The sequence below is a fragment of the Pleurodeles waltl genome, chromosome 6 (genome assembly GCF_031143425.1).
Source record: "Pleurodeles waltl isolate 20211129_DDA chromosome 6, aPleWal1.hap1.20221129, whole genome shotgun sequence".
NCBI lineage: Eukaryota > Metazoa > Chordata > Amphibia > Caudata > Salamandridae > Pleurodeles > Pleurodeles waltl.
Window position 1 is genome coordinate 891369678 of NC_090445.1, and position 18933 is coordinate 891388610.

An 18933-nucleotide genomic window follows, 5' to 3' on the forward strand; every position below is an offset into this window, starting at 1 on the left:
GTGTCACAACTCTGAAATGCCCACATGAGGATGTCATGGTGAAGGTACCTGTGCAAAGACAAAATAAGGGGTATAGGCTTGAAAACATACCTATTACATAAATCATGTAGCAAGGAACTGGAAATGTAATTACTTTGCAAGGAAACTGACACAACAAAGCAACATCATCAATGTATTGATATGTCAAAGGGTAACTCTTCAAGCAGCATTTGGCTGAATATTGTGGAGTATCAGATCCCTATATTTTTCTAAAACACTCAACTCCACACATTCTCACAACTAAAGTTCATTGTACAGTAAGTCATTACATCACATAACGTAATTACACTCATGAAAAGTAGCTGTGGAAGAGATATTCCTGCAATTCAGCTCCTTCGTCTTCACCACTGTCATCCTCACTTGCCATTTCAGGATTCTCACCTGGTGGCACTGTAGGCTCCCCCTCCTCTGAGATGTATGGGATATTCCTCTGTAGAGCAATGTTGTGAAGCATGCAGCGTACCACGGTGATCTGACACACTTTTTTGGGTGAGAAGAGGAGGGCTCCACCAGTGCTGTCCAGACACCTAAATCTGGTCTTCAGGAGCCCAAAAGCCTGTTCCACTACCCTCTGTGTTCTTCCCTGGTTCTCATTGAAGCTGGCTTCCCCTGGCATAGTTGGATTTCTTATTGAAATCAAAAACCAAGGATGATTTGGATATGCGGAGTCTCCTATTATGGAATGGGACATATGTGCAATAATGAGTCACTCACTTCATGATTGTAGCACAGGACACACACAAACAGGATAGATGTGACTTACTAACCAGCCAGGCCCTCTTTGGGTACAGTTGTGACATCAGCTGGAGTGAGGTGCTGTTCTGCATTATGAAGGAATCATGGAATGAACCCAGATAACGGGCACACACATGTGAAATGTGGAGATCAGCCAAACAGACAACTTGCACGTTGATGGGATGGAAGTTCTTTCTGTTGTGATAAATTTGATCATTGGCCTGTGGTGGGACCAAGCCAACATGTGTGTCATCAGTGGCCCCCACCACATGTGTGATGCATGCAAAACCATAAAAGTCAGCCTTCACATGGGCTAAATCCTCACGTCGGGGAAACCGGATATAGCTGTCAAGGTGTGTCAACATTTCTGAGAGGAAATCCTTACCAGTATGTGCCTTTGCTGCATGGTCTGAAGGTCTGGCAGTGGACGGTAGACAGGAGGGTGTCGCATACTCCCTCTTTCTGGATACCTATGTATGGCAAGACATGATTTCTAACATTAGTCAGTGTCCACAGCAATGTACGTGATGCAAGGTGTCGCATACTCCCTCTTTCTGGATACCTATGTATGGCAAGACATGATTTCTAACATTAGTCAGTGTGTCCACAGCAACGTACGTGATGCATGTCAGTGATATCACATGACAAGGCATTTCTGACTGGATAGACATGCACTTAGTAGACATCACAGCTGTAAATAACATAAGGGTCACATTTGCCCCACCCCATGGATTTCCACACGTGTCCACAACATGGATATGGACCGAACTCAAAGATATGCAACACAATTGCCTCTCGATATGTGACTGTATGTCCTGACCGCCAAAGTGACCATCAGCGGTGGTGGACTGTGCCCACTGTTAAATGCCATCTGTGCTCTGCACCATACTACGATGGTCTTTGAGTAGTAGAATCTACAAGACAAGACAGGATAAGGATGTTTGTGAGGTCAAAAATAATTTTTTGCAGACATGAATTAGTTTCAAAAGCACAATACAAGATTTCAGGCTGCCAAAAGGACAGCAACAAGACCTACTCCACTGGACATTAGGAACCGCTGGTAGACATCGTCATGGCATTAGGCGGTTTCAACCGTGGAGGACACAGCCATAGGCTAACGTTGTCAGTGGCGGTCATGGACGACCGCCTACGTGGTGGACGTGACCACCTTGTTCTGCAGATTAACTCAATTGACTCCAGACACTGCTACCAGCAACACCTCAACGACCTGAGCTGCTATGTGTCGCCTCTGGGGGGCTTTCATGGAGATAGGGCCCCTGTCTTCTCACCAGAGGAGCTGAAGAGCCTGGTGATTGAGATCCTACCCTTGTATGGACAGCTTTATGGCTCATCAGAGGTGCAGGTAAGTACCTCATGTGCACAATTCTCTAAGTAATCCACCATCCTTTCCCTCCTCCCAGGCTAGAATGTTCCCTTGTGTGCCAATTAGATTTCTTGTGTGCCTGCAGTTGCAGTCTGTGTGGCATCAATGGGATGGGCAAAGTGCAGGTCTTGGTGATCAGTGCCATGTGTTAAGTTCAGTCACATTGTGTTGTGTGAGGTTTTAGCAGTCCTAGATTATCCCTGTGTTGGATTCACATAACTAGGTAAGGAGACATGACTGCCATTCAATGACATCTCTTTCCTCATGATTGTTGTAAATTTCAGACAACATGCATGTGCATGACAGCATAAGCTGTGTATGCATGTTCTATGAGTTATTTGCGAGTCAGGTGAGCAATGTGCATAGTGCCACAGATCTTTCAAATCACATCTGGCCTTGCTAAACTGTTGCATAGAAGGCATATCATGAATCACTCTGCTCTTCAGGTTGTCACACACACCACATGCCAAATTGCTGTTGGCTACATGATGTACTGTCATGAATGGAAGTGATGGGAATGGAGTGTCATGTAGGTGTTCTCTGCCCAGCCTGCAGAGACCAGGGCCTTTCAAATGTATCGCCCAGTATGTGACCTAGTCTAGGCTGTGGGAGAGTCACTGTGGCTATGCAACTGTGGCACTGTGTCCACTCCCTGAACCCCAGCATATCCTGTCATGTGGTCAATATGATGCTCTGGAGGCAAAACCTGCCCTGAATGTCTCATTCCTTTGACTGGATTAGGAATGGGCACAGAGGTAAATCATTAATCTAATCCATATGTGCATTTAGTATCATTGTCAATGTGTGTTTTAGACTCATGGCACCTCCCTTACTACCACAGCTCTGTTGCCACCTTCACACAGCTCTTATTTTTCATGTACAGGCTCTTGCATAACTGACAGTCTGTAAATCTGTCTAGGAGAGGCCTCAAAAGGAACAACCTTGGAAGTGATGTGTGACCCTGCATGCCCCTCAGTGTCTGTTTAGTAGTATATACATATTAGTCCAATGATTTCGATAACAATGTTTCACTTTCTGTTTGAATTTTTGTTTTAATGGGTGCAGTCCTTGCACCCGAAGGATTTTAAGAAGCACTGTAGTTTGAGACATCTTATTTTATTAAAACAGTGGAGGCGAAATGTTAGATTGTTTTACGGTTGAGAATTTCATTAACTACAAACAATGATTTTTATTGGATTATTATGAACACTTACCTACAAAGGATCTAATATTTCAGAGCGTGTTACAAAAGTAACAGTGGATGGGTGGAAAACGATACTGTAAACGTCCGCACTAAAAACGTTTTAGAAATTAGTTTCATATTTATTTTACTGGTCTGTTGTTTCGAAAATATGAAGAACAAAGCTGTTATCTCTTAAAACAATTAAAAATAAGTGTCTCGCATTCACTCACCTGCAAGTCTAATGGGTCCACTGTCCACACTGCCTCCTAATCCTGGTTTGTCACAAAACGGAGGGGCCCAATCTGCATCACAGTGGCAATTTTTTTTATTGTTACAGACCTTAAAAATATCAATGTTTTTATTTTAGAAACATTTTGTATGACAAAATAATAGGTCAAAAAAGTTTTGAAAGAAATGTTGTAATAATTGCCATTCAATCACGGCATTACGAGATAACTGACAGCAATGCAGTAATACTAATGCTCTTGGATATTTTTCTACCAAGTTACACCTGAAATCATTTTATATTCTGATCACTTAAAAGTTACTTATAGAGAACTCCCTGTTCTAAGGTGAAATGCTAAGATCTTGCCTGTGTGTTTGCAACGAGTGTTATGATTTTTGCATGGACAAGTGCGTATAGTGCACTTATGTGTGGTTGTAATAACTGAACTTATCTTCTCTGCGAAATACCAGTCACTACCGATAGTTGAGCTGCCAACTCAGTTGTAAGAAGGAAGCCAGTGGCATAATATCCACTCCTGTCCTAAAATTGCGTGTATCACTGGAATTAATAAATCATTATGCATAACTGGTACCCAAATCTCAGTACCTCAAATATATTCCCATCACTAGGGTTAAAGCTGCAATCTTAAACTAGCCCCTTTACAAAAGGAGAGAGTTGTCTCAATATACATAATTATAGAAAGGCAGAAAAGATACGCTTCTACAGGGAGTGCAGAATTATTAGGCAAATGAGTATTTTGACCACATCATCCTCTTTATGCATGTTGTCTTACTCCAAGCTGTATAGGCTCGAAAGCCTACTACCAATTAAGCATATTAGGTGATGTGCATCTCTGTAATGAGAAGGGGTGTGGTCTAATGACATCAACACCCTATATCAGGTGTGCATAATTATTAGGCAACTTCCTTTCCTTTGGCAAAATGGGTCAAAAGAAGGACTTGACAGGCTCCGAAAAGTCAAAAATAGTGAGATATCTTGCAGAGGGATGCAGCACTCTTAAAATTGCAAAGCTTCTGAAGCGTGATCATCGAACAATCAAGCGTTTCATTCAAAATAGTCAACAGGGTCGCAAGAAGCGTGTGGAAAAACCAAGGCGCAAAATAACTGCCCATGAACTGAGAAAAGTCAAGCGTGCAGCTGCCACGATGCCACTTGCCACCAGTTTGGCCATATTTCAGAGCTGCAACATCACTGGAGTGCCCAAAAGCACAAGGTGTGCAATACTCAGAGACATGGCCAAGGTAAGAAAGGCTGAAAGACGACCACCACTGAACAAGACACACAAGCTGAAACGTCAAGACTGGGCCAATAAATATCTCAAGACTGATTTTTCTAAGGTTTTATGGACTGATGAAATGAGAGTGAGTCTTGATGGGCCAGATGGATGGGCCCGTGGCTGGATTGGTAAAGGGCAGAGAGCTCCAGTCCGACTCAGACGCCAGCAAGGTGGAGGTGGAGTACTGGTTTGGGCTGGTATCATCAAAGATGAGCTTGTGGGGCCTTTTCGGGTTGAGGATGGAGTCAAGCTCAACTCCCAGTCCTACTGCCAGTTCCTGGAAGACACCTTCTTCAAGCAGTGGTACAGGAAGAAGTCTGCATCCTTCAAGAAAAACATGATTTTCATGCAGGACAATGCTCCATCACACGTGTCCAAGTACTCCACAGCGTGGCTGGCAAGAAAGGGTATAAAAGAAGGAAATCTAATGACATGGCCTCCTTGTTCACCTGATCTGAACCCCATTGAGAACCTGTGGTCCATCATCAAATGTGAGATTTACAAGGAGGGAAAACAGTACACCTCTCTGAACAGTGTCTGGGAGGCTGTGGTTGCTGCTGCACGCAATGTTGATGGTGAACAGATCAAAACACTGACAGAATCCATGGATGGCAGGCTTTTGAGTGTCCTTGCAAAGAAAGGTGGCTATATTGGTCACTGATTTGTTTTTGTTTTGTGTTTGAATGTCAGAAATGTATATTTGTGAATGTTGAGATGTTATATTGGTTTCACTGGTAATAATAAATAATTGAAATGGGTATATATTTTTTTTTTGTTAAGTTGCCTAATAATTATGCACAGTAATAGTCACCTGCACACACAGATATCCCCCTAACATAGCTAAAACTAAAAACAAACTAAAAACTACTTCCATAAATATTCAGCTTTGATATTAATGAGTTTTTTGGGTTCATTGAGAACATGGTTGTTGTTCAATAATAAAATTAATCCTCAAAAATACAACTTGCCTAATAATTCTGCACTCCCTGTAATTTCAAGGTACACTACATGTTCTTACAAATTCTGTCATCTAAAAAAGCATTAGAACGTGGCTATATCCGTTTTAGTCTTTTTTGCATTTAGGCAGTGAAGCATTGATCATTCACATATCACCAAGGTGCCCCAATAGGTATGTTGCAGTTCACAATGTCACAAATTCAAAATTAAGTAACGTGCAACATTTTTCTGTGTCTGGTCACCATTGTTAGAGCCAGCTGCATGTTTTCCATGCCATCCTGATCATAGGTATTTTATTTCTTATACTGACCAACTGTAATGCAACCAAATACATCCTTTGAAGAAAAAAAAAAAAGGCTTACCAAGCCGCACTGAGAAAGAAGTGTGTTATTTACTAATGGTGATGTAGTCATTGTATATCTCGTTTTGACAATGTCGGACTTGTTATGAAAATGTTTTATTCTGCTACCACTTCCTAAATGCTCAGTTGCCCCATTTACTGGTGTGCGTGATTCAACTTTGAGGTAAAGGATACATATTTTCCCCTGGGAATTTTCCTGAAGTGTTTGTAGATTGATTCAGTACGGTTAATTAACAGTTTCATCTTTTTGAGAAAGTTGTGAAGAGTATTATGGGAATCCAGGTGTGTGGGTGAACCTTGGTGTATATCAGGGATATGTCTGTCTGGGGGTATAGCATAAAAAGACCTACTCTGTTGAGCCTCGATGTCTACTTGCAAATGTACAGAAGCGATGGTGCCAGTTTGTATTCTCAGATGCTTGGTACACAGTCTGTAATGCGGCTTGGGGCTAGATGTACTAAGGCTTTTTGTGGTTGAAAAGGGTCCGAGCCACAAAATCGGACCATATGCAACTGCAAAAACACCTTTTGGTGTACCAAACACAAATTGTGATTCAGTGACATGTTACTAAATATGAGGTTGTGATTACAAACCAAATCAATATTTGGAAGAGGCGTGTTTAGGGCGTCCCTTTCAAATAGCGATTCAGAATGGGAAGTAGTAATATTTTTGTGACCAAAATCCAGACTCAGAATATTGTTATTTTATGGAGACTTCTAGCCACAGATTCCTTACTTTAGAATTTTACCCAGGCGTTTGACTGCATCTATAGATCTTCAAGCAGCCCCTCCGTGCACCGGTAGGTGTTGTCGATTGACTCTGCATCAGCATCTGATGTGATGTGCGCAGTGTCTGTATAGCCATGACCCCAGTTTACTTACATGGTTTATTTTATTTCCGCACCATCTGTGCAGATCCAGAGAAATCTGCTTCAGTCCACTTTTTGGACTAATTTTCAACATTTTGTTGACTCTTTTTGAGCTTTTCTCTTCCAGTGTGAGGGTGTGTCTCCTATAAAACCTGTGGGGTTTAAACCCTGTGGGGTTTGTGACCCCCCCCCCCCCCCCCCCCAACTTGGCTTGTCTCTGGGGCCGTAAGCCAGGCCACAACTCCAAAGCCTGTCAAAGGTGGTTTGAGAGCATTCCCTGATAAACCTGACACCAATCAAATCCAAGATGCGATCATGCATAAGATCCTGGGCCTGTTCGCGAGCCGTTCCCGGCACTCATCATTGTGCTCAAAGTCATGGTCTGGTGAGTCTCACAAACAATCTAAAAAAACTGAAGACGCTGGAGCACTCTTCGACTTCACTTTCCCGGTCCAAGTCTTTGGATGAAGTGGAAGAACTATGCCAGAGTTCTAGAACTCCCTCCCACACATCAGTTGTGGAGCCTGTGTATAATCCTGCTCCATACTGCCCAGAAATGTCCAGAACTGGATCGTCCTCCACCCAATTAAAAGAGATTTATGAGGCCATGCACCTCAAATTTAGGCAGGCTGACACCTCTGGAGCGCCTTTAGGCTCCACGCATTCTGCAAGTACCCTCACTGGATTCCTGTCGACAGGTCCTTCCCTGGTGCCAGTCGGGCCCCTTGGATCCGTTCCTGTATCTGCTCCGGTCACAAGACCACAACCTTCCCTGGTCCCAGTGTCATCATTCATGGTGCCGCTGATGCCTCATGATGGACGCCAACCCCATCATCTTATCCAACTCTGATATGGAGCCGGTCTGGCCTCGACTCCGGCGCCGACTGAACTCAACCTTCTGATAGGCCCTATAGCGAGTATGACTGGGGGGGATCTGAGGACCCTTATGGCTACCCTAACCCCTTGGAAGAGTCCGAAGAGAACTTGTATGAGGAACACAGATGGCAGTTAATTGGCACCTCCCTTGACATTGGCTAAGTCTTTCCACCTAGTGTGGCAATGGAGAACAGGGCTTCATTTGCCATGGTTGTGAAGAGGCCAGCTGAGGTCGTGGACCTAATGCTTCCCTCTGTGATACTCAAGACTAACGTCTTGACAGAGTTGCTTCAGCCGGAAGTCACCCCCACAGAATCTCTCCTCCTATTTAAAGAAGTCCTCACAAGTATCTTGGCTTGGGCATGGCCCAAGTCTTGACAGTCTCTCCTGTGCACAGAACAATTGCTCTTCACCACCTCCCTCCTTCTGGGGACCTTGCTTAACTCGCCCAGCAACCCACGCTGTAGAGCCTGGTCATCCAGGCATTCACATCCAAAGTCAACCCTGATGTGTTCTCTACCACATCACAGGAAAGGGAATCCAAGAGGCTGAACTCATGTGGCAAGAGTATGTTCTGTTCTTCAGCCTTTCACTGCAGTTGGTTAACACAACATGCCCCCTGGGACAGTATTCTCACATAGTTTGGGATTGGGTTGTGCAAGTGCTGCCCATGGTCAAGTAACAAGCCTAAGGGGGTCATTACGATCCCCAGTGGTTCAGACCGCTGTGCTGGCGGCGGAGCGAAGACCGCCACCGGCCCATCGGTCTGAACCGCCATATTATGGAGACAGTGGGGGCCGTCTATGGCGGCCCTCGTCCACCACCAGGCTGCAGCCGACATTCAGCCTGTCTGTAGCAAATTTCACCACATACTGCAGACTGAATATGACCGACTTGGTAGGCAGAGCAATGACATCATCAATGGCACTCCGACACCATGCCTAGCTGAGGTTTATTGAATTTTTAGGTGATTTCGAGGCCTACATTATGGACATGCCCTGGGAAGACACCCACCTTTTTTGTGACAAGGCAGGTCCAGTGGTCAAACACTTTAAGGACAGCAGGGCCACTGCCCGCTTGCTAGGACTCTCCGCGGCCTTGCATCAGCCCCCATTCTGGTTTTCACCCCTTCCGTATCTTCAGAAGGCTAACAACCGGGTCCATTCCTACCCCTCCACCAAGGCCAGAAGGCTTTCCAGTCCTCCCCTTTAGTTTGCCCTCTCACCAGCAGGTTCAAGTATTACCTGCCCCGCTGGCAGTTAATTACTACAGATAATGGATGCTCTAAATTGTTCAGCAGGTTTACACCCTCCTATTCACTGAAACCCCTCCACTCATGCCACCACTCTCAGATCGGCTGACGGATGACCACCTCTCCCTGTCCCTCAGGAAGTTCATATTCTTTGGCCAAAAAGAACCATAAAGAGGGTGCTGGCATTAGCAGGAGGTTGTGGAAGCTATTACTGCTACTTTCTGGTGGCAAAATGGACAGAGGCATCCACACTATACTAAACCTACTCCTTCTCAATTTCTGAAAAAGGAGAAATTCAAGATGTTCATGTTAGCTTATGTCCTGTCTGCATTGGAGACTGGATGGTGGCGTTGGACTTGCAGGACACCTATTTTCACAAACCCTTCCTGCCTGCCCACAGGTGTTACCTGTGGTTCACGGTGGGCCACGAGCACTTTCAGTTCACTGTGCTCCCTTTTGGCCTTACCATAGGTGTTCACAAAAGTGATGATGGTGGTCACAACCCATCTGCCGAGGTCCGGTCTCCAGTCAGCCCCTTCCTCGGAACTGGCTGTTGAAGGAGTGCTCTCGCCAGGCAGTCGTCTCCCAACTTCAGGCTAAAGCGGGCCCCTTCTATTCGCCCAGGTTCGCTATCAGTGTGCCAAAGTCATACCTGGTGCCATAGACCACTGCCTAAATATTCATACAACTTTTCATGTATATTTATTTTAAATGCTTCCCACTTTCCTTAAAAATTTGCTTTTTTTAAAAGGTGGCATCCTGACCCCAGCAGACCACCATCCTTGTGATGCAGCAAATCGTAGAGTGGATCGCAATTTGCAACCTGCCTCAATACTATTAATGAGGTAGGTCAAATTGCGACCCAATCGATTCAATATTTTGTGAACTGACCTATTAGTACATAGGTTGGTTCACTAAATACCACACTGGTCGCAAAAATACTAGTCACTATGTTGTGACCAATGTTTAGTACATCTGGCCCTTAAAATGCATGAGTAATGAGGGATACATACTGGACCTGTTTACTTTCCAAATGATTGATAGAGTCAAACTAGCTTATAAAAGGGTGCTGAATCATTTAATTTAACAGTTACGGGTTTATAGGAGTAGGCAATGACAAGGAAAGGTTTCTGAAATGCCAACTGGTTTAGCAGCCAATCTAAATAACACAAAAATGTTTTTTTATTCTTTTTATTTTTTTTAAAAACAATATAATAAATTAATATGGATTACAGTTGGAGCCATTAGTCCAAAGTTAATCAATTTTGTAAAAAGGAGTAAAATATAAAAACATACTAAAGAAGGCAAAGTGATTATTACGCACCTAATCGGGAAATACTGCATTTTGGCTCTGGTACAAAGCCCTCACCCTCCGGGTTGACATTTGCAGAAAAGCACCATTTGGATCACAGTACTGTGAAAATGTGGTTTGGAAGCTGTGGGAACTTTAAAATCAAGGTTTGTCAACAATTGCACATTGAGCTTGTTTTTTAAAAACTGTTCCAACAGTTATTTTAAGAAAATGCTGCCTTGGCCATAAGAAGAGAAGACCTTCTTGCTGCCTCCAAAGAATTTACAATTACCTGATAGAGGGTCCTGGAGAGATTTTTGTTTGCAGCTTTAACTTGAACATTTGAGCCTTGACACCTGCTCCAAATGTTAAGGAATATAACCTTTTATGACACATTAGAACAAAAGGGTCTCTGTCTTTGTCCTGGAAGGTGTGCTTGCTTGGTGAAGCCTCTCCCAAAGCAGGTGGTAAAGGAGGCAGAGTAACCTACATGTGCCTAGAAAAGTAGACCATTGGCAGCTGGACATTTCCTCAGCCCATCCATGTGTCTGAGGAGTGAAGATGGCCTTGTTTACTTAGGGAGTTTGAGCTGCTGTAGAGGAAACCAAGGAACATGTTACAGCTGGTCCCTTTGCTGTGGACCTCCCAAAGTGTGAACCTGTGGGCTGATGCCTAACAATGCTTTGCCAAAAGTCTTCACACTTTAGAAGCACTAGGGAAGAAAGTGCATTATGTTTTCTTAAAGTTAGAGTTAATAAAGTTTTCATCTCTGGAGGTCCTGGACAAAGTGACTGAGTTTCCTATCCAAGATGGAGACTCACCAGCAACATTTTTATGGTTTGTCCCACGCACAGCTTTTCACCACAAATTTCTAGACATTTGAGGGAAACTTACAAAAAAAGTATCCAGCCTTGTGGGGACCTATTCAGCTAGAGTTTCCTGTCTTGCCCCACTAAAGATATTTAACTGCCAGAAAAAATATACGTTTGAAAATAAAACCTTTAATTGCCACTTGGCCACAAAGGACACCTAGATGAGGTTACTCCCTCACAATTGCATGTATCTTTCTGTATTCCATTCCTCTTTGACCTTGGGGAGTGAATGGATCCCGGTCAGTCCCAGTTATATTATATGCTTTTAATTGTTATATTGTTTTGGGTTTAGAATTATATAATTTCTCTGTTTTTGCTTTGCTGCAGTTTCACATTCATACTGCGTAAAAAGTTTTCTGAAGAAGGCCGTTCAGCTTGCCCCAAACTATTAGGAGTGATCTGGGTATTACTCACAGAAATCATTTAGGTTAAACAGAATTAAATTGTTTTAGCTTTCTGGGAGCTCAGCCACATCTATGTCAATGTGCTTTTAATCGTTATATTGTTTTTGGTTTAGAATTTTTATATAATTTATTTTTTAACTCTGTTGTTGCTTTGGCTCAGTTACACACACATATACTGCGTAAATCGTTTTCTGAAGAAGGCTGTTCTGCTTGCACCAAATTATTAAACGCGATCTGGGTATTACAGAAATCATGTAGGTTAAACGGAATTAGGTAGTTTTGGCTTTCTGGGCGCTCAGCCACAGCTATGTCAATACTTTGTGGCCTTTCTCCCCCGCGGCGGCGAATCAGGTAAGTTATTTTTTTTATTTTTTTAAATTAAATGTTACCCGCTCCCCCCCCCCCCACTTGCCCCCCTCACACACCTCTCTTGTCCCCACCCCTTTGTAAGGACAGCGAGCCACAACTGGATGTGATAACACACCAGTAGCTCTTTATTTGTGGTAGATGAGGGGAGAGGGGCATCCTATAATTTTTGCTCAAGTTGGGGGATCAGCATAGACATTTGGAAGCTGTTAGACTAGGCAGATTGAACTTCAAATAGTAAGAGAGCATAAACCTACCAGAAAAAGCAGCAAGCTGGCTGAAAAAGGTAAGTGCTTGCTTCTGATATCTATGTGATCAGAAGGTCACGTGTTAGAAATCCAGCAGTGCTAACCTAGAATTTCATCTTTCGGGGTTCAATACATTGAGTACAATTATAATGAGTCACAGTATCAGTTATTTAAATATCTTAGAAACTGCAACACATATATTATATATAAGACCTGCCTCCTTATGGGTGTCAAATTATGTGGAGGCCTTTCAGAAATAGGTCAATTACAGTCTGTGCAGATGCGCAGAAGTAGGATCACATTAGGACCTGATTTAGAGTTTTACGGATGGGCTACTCTGTCACTAATGTGACGGATATCCCGTCTCCGTATTACGATCTCCATGAGCTATTATGGGATCGTAATATGGAAGACAGACTATCCGTCACATTTGTGATGGAGTAACCCCCTCTGCCAAACTCTAAACCAGACCCTTAGTAATTTGTAAGTATAGTGCAAATGCCACTGCAGATGTATATCTTTATGAGATCTCATGAGGATTCAAGGATGCTGATACTCCTAGCAATTGTATTTTTGAGATGCAAAAGAGAGTAGGAAATAAGTATGATAATGCTTACTCCATGACCGTGGCATTTCGTTGCACATTCATTAACACCAAATATACTAGTATTTAGGCACTGCCGATTGAGACATATCTGTAAAAATAAAAATAGAGAATATTGTTAGATTCACTGCAAACATTGCAGATAATAGAAATTAAATAAACATTTGTAAATTAGTACTACCCAATATAGAAAATGATGTAATCATATCCTTTAGCAACAATTAACATATAATTTGCATTCCAATATCTCTACAGCCTCACACATTTAGCAATTTACCGAATTCAACACTCTGTTTTAAAGGGGCTAAATATACTAATCTCAGTAAAGTAAACTGCGCAACCCACTAGACTAGCTAAAAGTTGAGAGTTACTGTTTAAGGGAATAACCGTGTCATCACTGCTGAATTAGGTTCTGCTCAAGCAGTACACCCAGTTTTTTTGCTTTTTTGATCACCCGGCTTTTTATTCTGGGTGAGCCTCATTAGCGGTACCTCACCCACAGTAATCTCCCACTAAATGGACAGGGTGTGTTTACCGCTAGTGCCTGCCTTTTAAGGTAAGGGTGCTGCGATGCAGCAAGGGTAAGGGGCACTTGGCTGGGTACATGTGAACATGTGTGCGCACGTGTGGGCACACGTATGTCGCCTGCGCATGGGAGACTATTGTGCACAGCCTGGTAACAGCACACAGGTAGCTTGGTGCAATGGGGACTGTGCAGGTACAGATATTCACATGGGAACTGGCTCATGAGGGAAATGTAACACCATTAGGGAAACGTCTATGTACTTTACTGTTTTATCTATAGTGATCCTCCATTATACACCTAGAGAGGGAACTGCCTTAGTGGGTAGTGTCCCTTCTCCTTGGCCTAGAGAGACCATGGACTTCTTGAACTAAAGTATAACATATACAGGAAAATCAAATTTGCCACTTCCAAAATGATAACTGTACATCTTGTGGGTCATTCAGTTTTCACACTCCCCTAGCTCAGCTCAGGGTCAGATTCCAGGCCTGTTGTCACCCTGCTGTGTCCAGTAACTACATTCTCTCTAGCAGCAGGCACAAACGCCCTCCCCACACAAAAGGAACAATTAGCACTAGCTCTCCTTGACCCTGAGGAGGAAAAGGGTGGGGCGGAATGCTCTGTATCAATCACCCAACTGCCACACTGCACCAGGGATGAGCCTTCCGAAGCCCCCTTAACAAAGAAGAATGCCCAGACAACTGGAGCCAAACCACTGGTGGGGCCACCTTTGAAATGTTAGTGTGCAGGTCCCTGGCAGTGATGTCAGTAAGGGGTGGAGCTGAGACCCAAGGAGCTGATGTGACAAGTGGCTCCTTGGTGACTTCATTTTGGACTGTCCCAATATGCCATGCAGGAGGGTCGGGACAGGGATGGAGAGGTGATGTGGCACACAAGGGGAAGACTTTCTCTTACCTGTAAACTTCCCATCCTCTTCTCTGCTGGATCCTGGGACTGCAATTTAGCACTGGAAGGAGGAACCCCATGACCCCCACTCAGGACCAGGACTCTGTCCAGTTGACCCCAGAATCAGTGGGTTTCCCCAAGGGCAAGTAAGGCTGGCCTCCTTACTCCCCCTGAGGACCAGTTGGGACTCAGGGGGAGTAAGGGGGCCACTCTTCTGCGCCCACCGACAAAGTTATAAATGAGAACTGGGACAGGGAGACAGAAGGACCAGCTTTTGGAGCACCACACTGCTTTTTAGGTGAGGGTTATTGTGACTACTCCTGGTGGATAGAGCTTACCATCAGCAGTAAAATGAGCCCACGACTGTCCAAATCAGCTCAACGAGGCATGAGTTATGCCATTTTAAAAGTTGGTGACCTTTGATCTAATTTCCTCCCTCAGAGCTCGTGGCTCTGCTGCCATGAGATTGATTTAATCCCAGAGTGGACCAGGGCCAGGGATGGGTCCGAGAAGCTGGGGTTCATCAAGGTGGGTAAGCAGGCGTGTTCGGGGCACTTTCCCCATTCTGCTACCTCGCCCAGGGCCCCCATCACCAGGCAGAATTCGATTCACGGGGCTGGGACTCCATCCCTGGACCCCTAAGTGGTGCAGTGATGTGGGGAACCACTGTTGCGCTTCTCCAGAGTTTTGAGCTATGAGGGAGCGTCTTTGCGCTCTGCTGCGAAAGGCCTCTCAAGAGGTGGAGGATGGGGGGGAGTGCCATTGCACCCCCCATGTTGTCTGTGCTCCCCGTGCCTGGGGTGGAGTGAGAGGCGGCCACCATCACACACGTCTGCCCGCAGGAGTGTGCAGACACAACAAAAGGACTGCCAGCTCCCACTGCAGCACCAGGAGCTGGGGAGTCAGCTGGGAATGAGCACCCTGTGCTGCCCTCCAACAAAGGTAATCTCTGGGTTGCCCTTGCAGAACTAGGCAGCCCCACCTAACCCCTGGAAAACGCGACATGAGGCCGCATTTGCAAGGAAAACCTCAGCGCAGCTCTCCCCAGCACAGCGGTAGAGCCTCTGTTATAATATTCACTGTACTCGTGAAACTCCCCCCTTAATGCATTGCGGACCTTTCATGTAGTTCACATGTGTCCATAATTCAGCCTGTGGTGGTCCTAGGACAAAGGGACCACCACCAACATGTTCAACACAATGTGCTCCTTCTGTCTAGGTAATCTTCTGGGTCCCCATCCTAGGGTGCAAAATCATAACCTTTACCACCGTTCAATGTCTTTTCAATTTTCAACCTCTCTCATTGCAGGGGGTGTTTGCCTTGCAACTGGGAGTAGTTTGTTCTTTTTTTTTGTGTGTTGTAATTCTTTATTTAGGAAAGCAATGAAACATTACATACAGCCATACCATGTAGTAAAATATGCAATCCTGGCGGTACAAAAATATCTAAGACATACTTGGATACAATGGTGAGTAAGAGTGGTCAGGAATACATTATGGGGGTCATTCTGACCCTGGTGGTCATGGACCGCCAGGGCCAACGACCGCGGACGCACCGCCAACAGGCTGGCGGTGCTTTTGGGGCCATTCTGACCGCGGCGGTAAAGCCGCGGTCAGAAAAGGGAAACCGCCGGTTTCCCGCTGGCCCAGGGAATACTCCATGGCGGCGCTGCCATGGGGATTCCGACCCCCTTCCCGCCATCCTGGTCCTGACAGTAACAGGGCCCCATTCAGACTTGGCAGACACTGAAAATCGCGACGGGTGCAACTGCACCCGTCGCACACCAGCAACTCCGTGGGCTCCATTCGGAGCCGGCTTCCTCGTTGCTGGGGCCTTTTGGCGGTCGCCCGCCAGCCCAGCGGGAAAGTCAGAATGACCGCCGCGGTCTTTTGACCGCGGTACGGTCTTCTGGCGGTTTCCGCCAGGCGGGCGGCTTCCGCCGCCCGCGGGGGTCAGAATGACCCCCTATATGCCTTGTGTCATGTCGAAGAACCTGGTAGAACATCGAATGCTGTTGGCTGCATCATTGTGCGTCTGCCACCAGGCTTCCCCACATCGAGGCAAAGTTGAATGCAAGACCATACGAAGGCCTAGGGGGAACTTATCCAGCCTCCCTTCCATTTACCCAACCGGGACTCCATGGATTAGTGGCGATGTCGAGGTAGTAGGGGCAAATCCAAGGCAAGGTGATGGATAGCTACGGTTCTCAGTCAATCCTGGGTACCCGGATTCACCGAATGGGGGAAGGAGAGGGTGAGGATTAATAGCGTACATCTATAAAAGAGTGATGTAGGACCATGAGACCATGAGAGGTGGGGTCTGAGACCGGGGTGGGTATGGAGAACCAGAACGAGATAAAGGGAATGTAGATAAGTGAACAAGAGATAAGGGGAAGAAGAGGTAATAGCCGACAGGATATGAGTAGAAGAAAAGGAAGAGAGAGGGGGGCATCTAGTATGATAGGGAGCCTGAGTGGGTCCAAGGAAATAGAGAGAGGGAGGGTACTAGCTATGAAGACGAAGACAGTGGTGGCAAAGTTATGAATCATGCTTATGCTCATGCTCATGAGGAGGACATGGAGATGAGCGACGATGGAGGGAGGCAGAAGACGAGGGGGGAAAGCCATGAACAAAGATGATAGCAAGAAACATAGGTACTGGCATAAACGTGATCGGGAATGACTGAGGGGGGAACTTAGGGGGGAAGGGTTAGGAGTGTTTCAACCTGAGTGGAAGGACAGAAGTAAGGGGGAGGGAGGGAGGGAGGGAGGAAGGAAGGAAGGAAGGTGAGGGAGGATCCTCCAATTAGTACGTAGAATCGATCTTGATCGTGGTCATGAGTACAGTTATGGGCATCCGAGGATATGGGTATTGCATGTATGTGTGGCCAATATGCACCAGGATAACCGTATTGTGCCCCTTATCAGGGAACTATGTGAGCATTCGATCCTCCGGACTAGAGAGAAAAGGGGCCCAAGTCCAGAGGAATGTGTCCATCTTGTCCTGGAGGCTGTAAATAATTTGTTCATTGGTACATTGCTGTGAACCATTCATCATGGGTAGGGGCTGTTGCTGCACGCCAGTGTCTTAGAATACACAGTTTGGCCATTGGCAGTGTTGTTTGTAGTAGGCGTAGTTGTGGGCGAAGAAGAACTTGCATGTCGTTTATATCATGTGGTAATAGAAGGGAGGGGGTAAGAGAGTGCGGCAGAGGTAGAGTTCCTCTGAGGGTGCGCCCCACTGACTGCTACTAAGGTTGGATGGATGGGCAATTGTGTAGGATATGGAACAGGTCACAGCGTGGGTGGAGACAGCGCCAGCAGGAGGCATGAGACAGTAATCCTGCAGACCGCAGCTTCTGGGGAGTCCAGTACCGGTCATGCAGTGTCTTTAAAAGACGGAATTTCAAGCGAGCCTCCCGTGCCCCACGGTCCCTCACCTCAATCAGGTCAGCCCAATCCTCCATCCCTTATTCTATCTGTATTCAAGTCTGCCACTTAACTTTGAGAGAGACGGAGAGGGGGAGGGAAAACAAGTGGTGGTTCAGCAGGGCATGTATACCAGATACAACTCCCCGAAAAAGACCCCATGTTTCTAAGTAGTTGAGTACTGGGGAGAGCTGTCAGGGACATGCCCCCATGCAACGTCTGAGGCAGTGCTGGAGCTGTAGGAAGCGCCCCGAATGATCGGCGGGTAGATCAAATTCCCCCCAAAGATCCATAAACGGGTTCAGTTGGCCATTGGTTAGGAATTGATCAATACGTAGAAGGCCTGTCGATTGCCATTCCTCCCAATCTATAGCATTCCCCCCTATTGTGAATCTTGCATTGCCGCAAAGCGGAGCACGTTCATGTATCAAGGGATCCACTCCCAGTAAGCGATTCGCCCATCTCCAGGATTTCCCCATGGCTCGTATCATGGGGTTGATAAGCCGAGTGAGGGTAGCCCCTGTGCTGTAGAGCACATTGAGCCCAGGTAGGGAGTACAAGAGCATCCGTTCTACCTCCACCCACATCTGCGGGTCTTGCGGTAGAAGCAAAACGAGTTGTGATAGGTGCAGCGCAAGGGCATAATGTTTCACCGAAGGTAGACCTAGCCCACTGGACTTATGCTGGGCTAATAATGTAGCCCTGGGTGACCGAGGACGCATAGACCCCAAACAAAGGCTCGTATGTGACGGACCACCTCTAAGGAGAGTCAAGGGGATCTTTAAAGGCAACATCCAAGAACATATAAGAACCTTGGTAGGGTCACCAAGGGTACCGCCTGCGCTCTACCCCACATGGAGAGACCAAGGTCGAAGTCCCTTTTTGTGCTGGCAAGTAGCAGATCTAAGTTGTCTGCCACCGTATGTTCCAGGCCTCTCTTGATATAGATGCCAGATATCGAAGACGTGACTGCTTCTAGTTAACCGGGAAGTCCTGTACAGTCGCGCTTACTGTCCCTGGGGACTCAAAGTCAGCTAAAATGGCTCGGAGCGCCGGCAGGGACTTATCTGGGTCTGAAAGAGTTAGTAAGATATCGTCGGCGTACAGGTAGATG

The 18933-nt window shown here is 45.8% G+C and overlaps 1 protein-coding gene across 2 annotated transcripts in view; it reads right to left on the bottom strand.

Moving 5' to 3' along the window:
- The window catches only part of ADAM12 (ADAM metallopeptidase domain 12), a 2697358-nt gene that overhangs the window by 274249 nt on the left and 2404176 nt on the right, over nucleotides 1-18933 (bottom strand). For both annotated transcript variants that reach the window (XM_069239710.1, XM_069239711.1), the window contains exons 17-18: nucleotides 12977-13054; nucleotides 3572-3680 (exon numbers count right to left, since the gene is read on the bottom strand). In XM_069239710.1, the coding sequence (XP_069095811.1) occupies nucleotides 3572-3680; nucleotides 12977-13054 (187 nt within the window). The remainder of the gene's footprint in view (nucleotides 1-3571; nucleotides 3681-12976; nucleotides 13055-18933) is intronic.